This window comes from Apis cerana, linkage group LG12 (assembly GCF_029169275.1).
Source record: "Apis cerana isolate GH-2021 linkage group LG12, AcerK_1.0, whole genome shotgun sequence".
NCBI lineage: Eukaryota > Metazoa > Arthropoda > Insecta > Hymenoptera > Apidae > Apis > Apis cerana.
The window spans coordinates 1879925-1890719 of NC_083863.1; the positions used below are offsets into that span (position 1 = coordinate 1879925).

At 30.5% G+C, this 10795-nt stretch overlaps 1 protein-coding gene and 1 long non-coding RNA gene across 19 annotated transcripts in view; one reads left to right on the top strand and one right to left on the bottom strand.

Annotated features, from left to right (window-relative positions):
* Positions 1-10795, top strand: part of LOC108002506 (poly(rC)-binding protein 3) — a 441044-nt gene that overhangs the window by 406551 nt on the left and 23698 nt on the right. For 10 of the 18 annotated variants that reach the window (XM_062083263.1, XM_062083262.1, XM_062083260.1 and 7 more), the window contains one exon: positions 4727-7848. The exons of the other annotated variants lie outside the window; for them this stretch is intronic. In XM_062083263.1, coding sequence (XP_061939247.1) covers positions 4727-5105 — 379 coding nt within the window. In that variant the 3' untranslated portion in view covers positions 5106-7848. Of the gene's footprint in view, positions 1-4726; positions 7849-10795 lie in introns of those variants that run through there. 18 annotated transcript variants of the gene reach the window in all.
* On the bottom strand, positions 196-10459 carry LOC133667095 (uncharacterized). Its single transcript, XR_009832247.1, has 3 exons — positions 10055-10459; positions 3222-3593; positions 196-1814 (listed from the first exon to the last, which is right to left on the bottom strand). It is a non-coding gene; the product is annotated as an uncharacterized LOC133667095 (long non-coding RNA).

The window sequence follows — 10795 nt, forward strand, 5'->3', positions numbered from 1 at the left end:
TGAATTCATTAAATGGAATTCATATTGGATATAATTTGGATTGAATTTAAGATTGGTTTATATTGTTCTCTCAGAAGTATCTCTTATAGATGATATTGTTAAACAAGCATTGAATACATATGAATATTTATATATAATATATTTTTATATATACATATTTATACATAATCATGTTCAGTTATTAAATCATTAATAAATTTTATTAAATTTTTACATATATTCAATAAATAATTAAATATTTTACCTATAATATAATAACTACAAACAGTATTTATATATTAATAAATTCAGTCTAAATATATTATATTTATTATATTTATTATTTAATAGTACATTTATAAACATATTTAATTACAAATTTAATATAAAAATAAAATAAGAAATAGTTACTGTATAAATAAATTTTCTCACATTGTTAATGAAAAAATTTCAACATGTAAAATACGTTATCCTGAAAATTAAAATCAGAGTAAAGATCCAATATTCTATATTTTTTGTTTGCTAAATATAATAATATTTTTCTAACAATAATATTATGCTAAATAAATCTATTAAAAATACATGAATAAATGCTTTATTTGGATATAAACTGATAAATTTTTCACTTGACAGATATCATCATATATATAGTATACTTATATCCGAACGAGTATAGACCAATCTTCCATCGATCATCCAACGTTTCTTATATCTGATTCGTTTTTTTCTCTCTCCGTTTAAGGAAGAAAAAATTGTTTGAGAATTCTTCCATTATTCCTGTCGGTACATGTCAAACTCGTCCCGGCTACGTTTTGCGATATATCGCGACATATCACCAACGCCCCGCCCCCCCCCAAAAAAACCCTTTTAACTTTCTAGTTTTCTTTCCTTCTCTGGATCTGACGTTTAATATTCGTCGGATCAAACCTCGACTTATATGTATTATGTCGCCGGTGTAGAATTTTTGAACGCAAACCCTCTGGGCCCTGACTTTGAAGAAAAGAGACTCTTCAACACCTCACCACCAAAAACAAAAACCCTTTTGACTCACAGCGTTTTTTGTGTTACACTCGTTCCTCCTATAATTGACCTTTCTTAGCCTTGGTGTCTTGAAGGTGATCAAGTGAGACTAAGGGGAATAGTCGAATTGCCGTCATCGCGACACCTCCCATCATGTTTGTTACTGTTACTCTGTTGCCTCTGGCGGCGACGCGCTGGTTTTAACGAACCAACCGATATAATTTTAAATTAATAAACATTTTTGAAATCTTTTCTTATCACATTATCACATTACTTATATCACATACCTAATATCACATTTTAATCTCTCTTTTATATATATAATCTCTATAATCTCTATTTATATTATCAGCAGAATAAATTATATAATTTAAGTGTAATAAATAAGGATCTGATGATCGTTCTTCCGGTACGTCGACGCCAGAAAAGTATTATGAAAGAGGTGGTGGTGCAGCAATGAAAGTTTTTCTCTATAAGAGATAGAGTTGCACCTGTGTAAAAAGGAAGAGTATCCTCGAATGCCTCGAGGTTTATCATCAGTGCAACGTGTGATGTGTACCGCCACCTCGGTCTCTCTAGCGATACAGGTGAGATATTCTCGTAGTGAAGTAAGGTTAGACAGCCAGTGAAGAAAACCTCAGCGTACCAAGGGATCGACGTCAACGTGGAGTCGCCGGAGGACATCTTCGTCTACCACGATGGAAGAGGATATCTTAATCCTTTGTTTCCAGGTCCTGCTTTCCAGGTCCAGTACCCTGAGTATCCTGCAGACACAACTCCGCTCAACATTTGTTTCCCATTTGTCGCTGGCTGTCCTTTCAAGCAAAAAAAAAAAAAGATTAAGGATTTTCTTTTTTTCTTTTTTCTTTTTTTTTTTTTTTTTTTTAAGAAGAGTATATATACAATCACGATAACAAATACGACACGTAGTCGAACGTATTCCAGTAATATATTGTTTCTGTTAATTAGACAATTTTTTCCTGAAGAGTCCTGCGAAAAAAGAACTATGCATCACTACAGTTCCTTTTTTTTTTTTTAATTTTTTAAAAATTTTTTATTTTATCCTATTGATTGTTCGGTTCTCGATAATCCAGAGTTTCTTTTCGGTCGGTAAAAAGCTTTTGGCGAAGGCTTGTTTTTTTCTTTTTTATTAATGAGTTTATTCGATACTTAATTCTAATTTTTTTTATATAAATAAACCCTTATTGATCATTTAAATATTCTTAATATTGAATAAATTGATACATAATTGATTAAATTGAAAAGCTTAAGATTTACATGAAATATTAATTAAATTTGATTTTTTTCTTTTTGAATTTTTAATTCAATCCTGTCGCATTTAATAACTTATAGTTAATTTATTTTTATAAACCATTTCTGTAATTATATATTTTTTTTATAAATTATTTTGCACATTAATCATTATACAAACCATTATTACAATTGTTGCAAATAAAATCTTACCACATGATCATCAAAATACATATTACTCAAGTTAATTCTCCTATTGTGTAAAAAAGTCTTTCAATTGCGTCATAGCTATGAATTTTTAAAAAGATATTAATTTCAATAAAATTTAATATAAGAATTGTATAAAAATTCAAATAAAATAGGAGAGTTAAAAATGAAAATATCAATCTAAATGAATTCTAATTAAATCTTTAGTCAAATCAAAATACATAATTCAATATTTCATACAATATTGCTTTCGCCAAAAGTATCATGCAATCGCATCTTTTATGTCTTAATTTTTTACGTTTCTTCACTGATCATTACGTTTTATTAAAAAAAAAAGTTTACGGATGCAGATATAATATTTATAATCCTAAAATATTTATAAATACTTATATAACATCGTATTATGGGACTAATAAATCTCTTTGTATTTTTTTATGACAATGTCTCGAATTTCAAGAAATAAAAAAAAAAGAATACGGATACTGACGTAGTTGTCGACGAGATTCGAGACAAGTGAAACATCATTCCGATAGCGCGTATATTCGAACGAGAACCCCTCTGGAAACGAGCAACTATCCCCTTATTTGCTGCTCCTCGAAATAGCACGAGTACCACAAGTGTCCAATATATTATATATTTAACCGTCGTTAACGCGCGGATCGTAAAACCTATTCTTCACACTCTATTTCTTCCCCCTTTTTACGAATTATAATCCATATTATATTTTATTCCAGATTGTCACTCATATATATTTTTATACTTACTGCATTTAAAATAGCAACCGAAAATATATCTCATCATATATTCCCGATTATTACTTCTTGTACACCTTAGCCTCAATACCACTTGGTCGTCATGATTATTAAGTATCGTGTTATCATCCTTCTAAGCACAATCCCGTGGCCAAGATCTGCACTCTGCCGCGTTCAATTCCTTTTACTGACGTACCTGGAAGTGACGTACGAGCCAATTATCGCGAAGCGATTTGCTGCATTAACGTCACGAATGGTGAACTATCGGTAATGTCGTTCCCGATAATATCGTCGCAGAGTGCAAGTGCTGAGCCCCATTTAGTTTGATTTCCGCTTTTCAGTGACTCGCAGAGCCATGCTACGTTTCATCCATTGATAATGTATCTGTAATACGATACTACTTTGAAAAAAATCGTAAAATATCTGTCAAAAATTTGGAATCACTTTCCAAATAATTCCATTTATATTCACTAATTTTCTACCGATTAAATAATTCCTTTTGACAGATCTTTTTATGAAATTTTATTTTTTAATTAAAAAAGATCTTTGATCAAGCTTATGAATATACTTTTTTTATCCATAGTGATTCCAAAGTTTTGACTAATATAATTCGAACATGTTCATTCATCTAGTCATTTCAATACTCAGCATTTTTTGCGTCATATGCAACGGACTATGGCTCTGTGCTACACCGGAAAAAGGGACGCTATATATTTGTAAATCATCATTTTTTCGTTTTTGAAAATTAAAAAAAAAAAATATTTGTAATTAATTTGCAAGATTATTATATTCGTAATTCAAACTTGTACGTCTCTTTCGATGGTAAGTACTCCTTGCAGCGCGTCCTCCGCATCGGAATGTCGTTTTTAGAGGTCCTCAAGTTTCTATCTTGAGATCAACGAAACATGACTGCTCTGTGTTGTCCGATCAAAGACGATACAGACAGATACTGATGATTCGTCGGTCTATGGTATCTAGAGGATGATAAAACGCATTTCGATGCTGGAAAAACTGTCCCCCACCCCCCACGAACAACCACGTAGCCGGTGTACGTGAGAATATCACGCTCCATAGAACATACCTGTGGCATAACTTTCTGAAGCCTATTGAAAACCTTGCGACTCAATTTCTTTCTTTTTTTCTATTTTTCTCTTTTTTTTTTCATATCTTTTTTTTTTTTCCTCTTCTTTTCATATATCACATTAGCAACCATACTTACACCACGACTCTATTTAATCAATATAACAATTCTAGCAATCCGTCTTTTTTTTTCGTCTTTTACCATATCTCATTCACCAATCAATTAGCGTTTCATTTTCTTACCCGTTTCATATATCGCTCTTTTTTTTCTTTTTCTTTTATCTTCTCTCTTCGTTTAAACACTCTAAAACAATGAGAAAAGAAAAAGAAAGAAACATGTATCACGTCATACATTTACATAAACTACATACATACTGTTTTTATACGAGAGAAACGTTCCCACCCTCACCTTTTTACATTTTGTGTCTTTTCCCCAGTGTTGAACTGCAGAAAGCTAACCTAGAGGCCCAAAATACCCAAACCCCTGGCAGCGGTACCACTCCCGGGGCATCCGGGGCCAGTGCTTCTCCCTCTACCACCACTACCACTGCCTCTCCCTTGGCCAGCGCCATTCCCTTGGCTCAGCTGCTAAGCAAGCCAGGCGCCCTCAACGCCCTCTCTAGCCTCACCGCCCTCGGCGGACTCACGGAATTGCTAGGTGGCGCTGCTGGCGCGGCTGCATCCGCGCTACCTGTCCAGACAACCGGCGTGCACCGGTCGCACAAGTTCACGCCGAGGCTACGTAGCCCAGGCGCACCCGGGCCCACTGACAGCGGAAAATTCAAATCCGAGCGCACCAAGTACAACCCGTACTGAGCAAGTGATGGACAACAGGTGGAGAGACGCGAGATCAGGGAGATCATTACACGTACACGCATTACTCATCACTACTACCGCCACAATTATTACCAATACCACTATAATCACAACCACACCCACCAAGATCATGATATGTACACGGAACACGAGATTTACATCGGAGAAAAGTGCGTACGGACGCCAGGGTAGCGCGAGTCCGGATATTCAAGACTTGGCTAAGGATCGGACCAACATATGCTAGTTTCTCACAGGATTTATACAGCGTTGCTACGCTGATATAACAATGCGTACATATTCGTAGGGGTAAGACGCGCGACGGTCGGTTCGATTACGGATTCCCTTTTTTTTTTTTTTTTTTTTTAATATTTGTCATAATCTTTTTCTTTGATCCGTAGTTTTTTTGGCTCTTTCTAATTATTTTTCAAAGAGAAATTTGAAAATAATACGAGGCGAGATCCGATGCTAAGTCTTCGGACCTTCACACTAAGTGCGACACGCCCTCCGAGTTTGATGAATCTTTTATCTTCTCTTATCGCGTACTTTTATTGCTAAGGAACTGATTTTAATTTTTTTTTTTCTTTTTTTGTTTCTTATATTTTTGCTGTTTTCATAAATATAATATATATTTAGTTTTCGAGAACTGTAATATCGTACGATATGGACAATTGAAAATAATGATGTTAGTATCCCGTGTATCTGCCAGATGGCGACTCGGAGGACGCGACCGCTTGTGCACCGTCGCAAGACAGCCTTTTTTATATGTATATGTATACATATATATATATAATATAATTACGATGAATTATTAATTGATTAATGTTTGAAGCAAAAAAAGGCTCTTCTTATTAGATTTAGGTAATTCCGATGTAATTTTTTCTTGTAGTTGTATAGTCGACCACTTTTGAATTGAGAGAAAGGGAGAGAGAGCGAGATAGTATGAATGTGCGAGCAGAAGATTTTTAGCAATGAAATGAAAAAAAATGATTAAAAAAAAAAAAAAAAAATTTAGAAAGGCGTGTACGAGATTAATTATACATAATTATGATTTCTTTTTTTTTTTCGATTATATCTTTATCTTTACACGAGAAATGAACGTAAAAATGCAGAAAGAAAGAGAGTGTGCGTGGATATGAATGACGATTGGAATGAAAGAAGATAAAATGATTAAGCGAAACGAAATAGAATGTTCAGATATACATCGTGTCCCGTAATCATGTAACCGTGCTTTAAAATCAATGCCGGACATTTTCTCCGGAAATAGAATATGGTCTATCGCGACCGAATGAGAAAGAATGGTAAAAGAAAAAAGGAAGAAAGAAGAGAATAATCACAGAGAGCTTATCTGTACCTCTGCTTATATGAGGTGGCGCACTTCATCGAATGTTGTCGATGAACATTAAACATTGTATTCGCTAGATGAGAGAGAAAGAAAAAATAGAACACATACAAAGTAATCAATCGATTTACGATAGTGGTCGTTTTATTGTAACAATAATGATGGTAATTATATACAAATAAAGCAGAACGTAATCATATTTCACGAGATCACGCTCGATTTATATATGTATAGATATAAATACGTATATATTACATATATGCATATATATATATATATATATTACATATATATATATATAATATATATATGTGTATATATATATTTACATATTAATATGGAAATAGAGAAGAAAGTAACGATTCCCTATGCGAGTTCAGAATTAATTAGCATTAACTAACATTTTAGATACGTATACGTATACATTTACTTATTTACACACTTACACACTATATACACACGTATACAGGTACATACAAGGATGAAAATAAAAAATAAGAGATCGTGTTTTATCGAAGAAATATCGAATTATTCGCTGTAAGAATCGATCGTCTTTTCTTCTCGATCAGAACCTCAGGAGATAGAATAAAAAAACTGAGAAGTGACGAACGGAGAATGAATTTTATTTATTCGAGATGGGAATATAAATCGATTTAATCGATTATAATGGCTGAAAGCGGAGAATCAAGGAAGAAAAAGAAGAAAAGACACGGCGAATGTACATCGATTTTTAATGATGATCGACTGCATAGGAGCTCCCAGATCAATGTTGTGTGCTCAATTTCTAGTTTGTAGCGAGAGAAAGAGGAAGAGAGAGAGAGAAGATATACCATGCATAGATCGAACAGGTGTAGATTTATGATTGTCGAGTGATAGATCGCTCATATATCAATTTTTATCGCGATTTTTGTGATCACGAATCATCCAAATCTATGATTTATTTTCTATGATTTTTTTTTCTTTTTTTTTTCTTTTTTTGGAATTTTAAAAATTTTTATGAAATATCAAGTTAAAATTTTCTTGCTTGTTTAAACAAATTTGAGAAAAAAGTTTATAGTAAATTCTTTAAATTTTTTTAATTGATTTTTTTTCATTTCGATATATCCGTTTATTTGATTAAAATTTTGAAAATTAATTAATAATTAATTTATGTATAATATTTAATCAGATGATTCGTGAACACAATTGCGTAATCTGTAGAATAAATAGTACTTCATATTGCGTTTTACATTTTATACACCCATATGTAGCTCGCCTCATATATTTGGTTCTCTCTTGGAGACAATAATGATTTTCTCACGTTGGCGGCGATTTTCGTGAAAAATCTATCAAACAAAGATTCCATAAGCGAAAAAAAAAAGAAAAAAAGAGAAAGAGAGAGAGAGAGAGAGCGTGTGAGAAGAAGAATGAAAGGGATAAAATATGAACGAGAGAAAACGATGAGATTAAAGCGATCTTTTTCTTTTTCTTTCTCATCGTCAAGGCGAGAAGGGAGGTTGATGAGAAAAATATCAAGATACAAAGTGTATACACACACAGAATTTTGTAGGTAATGTTAGTAACTTCAACTGTATATTGGTCTCTTATAAACGATGTCGCAGAGCTTGTGTGCTTAACAAGACATTAGCTACTATCCTGTATCTCACCTTGTTAAATAAAGCTAGGCGTGTTTAATACAAAAAAAACAAAAAAAAAAACAAAAAAAAAACAAAAAAAAATACCATTGTCAAAAATAAGTATACTTTGATGAAAATTGATCATATATGAAAAATAGTATCGATTATTTTAGTTTTCCTTTGAACGAGGTCTCGCAATGCACTATAACTTTATTAGATTAAACTTCGTTTTTTTGCATCATTTTGTTCTGAATTTATTTTGTTTTTATCTAATAATATTCGATAGTTAGAAATGAAATAGAACGAAAGGAATCAAAATCAATTTTGAGTCTTAAAATATATTGATTAGGATAATAAAAGGTTACTTAACGTATCCTAATCTAATTAGTATATTTCATTACTATTCATTGAATATTATCGGATAATACAAAAAAAAAAAAAAAAAAATTGAAAAAAAAATGATGTTTCAAAACAAAGTTTAACTTGTTATAATGATAATTATTAAAATCTATACTATTGAAATAATTATATTATATTATTATTTCAATAGTTATTTACAATAATTATATTATCAAAAAAATTAAATTGTTTTAATGAGTTATTACTTCTGTAATTTTAACTGGAAATACGCACTGTTCTGTCGAGTTCTGCTGTTATTTATACATTTTTATCGATCCAGCTTCTCTGAAAGTAACTAATTCTGTAGTACCTTGCGCGACCACGTTTTTCATGTACTGCATTTTAATTGTTGCTACCTCCTTTTAGAATTTCGTGGAACGAATTCCTTAAATCTGCGTCAAGTCAAATAATATGAAAAGAGACTCTTTGTATTAATGAAGAAAAATTTCTTTTTAAGAGGAAATTAATGAAATGGAAATTAATTTGAGAAATAGATATCTGCTTTCATGAAAATTTTATAATTTTTTGCAATTTTGTTTTGATTAGATTGTTTTTGTCATAATATTATTGTAATGTATTCAAATTTTTTTATTATACTTGTGAATGATTAGTTGCAGTTTTTGAAAGAATTTGAATATTTTCAATTCTTTCATATTTGAATATTTATGATTCTTATTGCAAGAATTGTAATTATTTAATTTTGAATATTTTATATTATTAATGAAGAATAAGAGAATATTATGTTCCTTGCAAAATTTAAAAAAAAATATATGAATATATTAGCATCAAAACAATAATAATACTAATATATTTTATAAGAAACTGAATTAATTGTAATAAAAAAATGATAAAGATACAAATTATATTATTTTAGATGGAAATAATTAAACTTAAAAATCAATATTGAAGAATTAAAATTTTAAAATATTATATTAAAAATCATTAACACTAATTTTCTATTTCATTAAAATAAAATAAAAAAATAAATAAAAATATTTTTTAATAAATGATTTACAATTTCATCAAAAGTATTAATTATTTATAAAAAATATATGAGATTGTATAATATAATTGTTAAATTAATCTCCTTTCATCAATCAATTCTATTTTTAAAAAAACTGCAACATTCTTTCATCATCAAAATCGACTTTAAAAATTCGACTTGAAATTTTTCGATCATTATCCTATTAACAACAGAGTCTCAAAATCCCTTCCTCGTTTATTAATTTAACTGGGATCAATTATGGAGTGTAGCATTGCAATATAACATAACTTATATACAAATTATCATAATAAGCGATGAATCTTTTTTTCTTTACTTATATTTTTTTTATTGCATTATCGGAAAATAAAAGAAGAACGAGTCAATAAAAAAAAAATAAAAAAAGACGTACCTATCGCTATTTTGTGTTCATGCAAATTTTATTCTTATCTAAGTTGCGATTCATATTGATTGCAACCATTTCCGCGTGTAGCATACAGATGAAAATTTTCTATGTATAGCAAACACGATACAAAAAGTGTACATATATACACATACATAATATTATGTATACATACGTGCATATATGTTTTACGAAAAAAAAAGTACGTACCAAGAGTGGAGAGACTCGTTCAGATGTAGAAAAAGAGAGGAGAGAGAGAGAGAAGATGTATACATCCAAACAACTTGACCCAGGCTCCTGCCCGTCTTTGGTAAGCACCATCCGCTCCTTTGTAGTCCTGTTAATCGACACACACTCTTCTTCCCAATTTTTACAAACTGTATTTTCGGCAACTAGCGATCTTATTACTATTATACAATTTCTTTCTTTCGTAATTATTTCTTTTTCTTCATTTTCGTTAATTTTTTGTTTTTCAATATTTTGGTTGTTTAACTCTTAAAAGCTATCATTGAAATAAATTATATAAAAAATAAAAATAAGATTTTTATAGAATGAAATTTCACCCATAGTAGTCTTTAAGAGTTAATATTCCTATTTTTATTTTTGTTATTTTATTATTTTTATAGTTTCCTATATTTTTTAATCTTTTGTTTTTTCTTTTTTTTTTTAATTTAATTTTTTGATTGTAAACCATACAATGATCGCGACCAATCAAGTTGCCAATTAAAAGCGATATTATCGATCAGATCATCCAAATCTTTTCAGGAATCATTCCACGTGAATGATTGCTGTCGACTCGATGCACTCTTTCGTTGCACGATTTCGTTCGAACATTTTTTAAGAACTGCTCATTGAGCTCGAAATCGTATCAATAATATTGTTATAGAATATGATTTTTTTTATTTTTTATATATTTTTTTTTTTTTTAGATTTCGAATAGTTCCCCAAAAA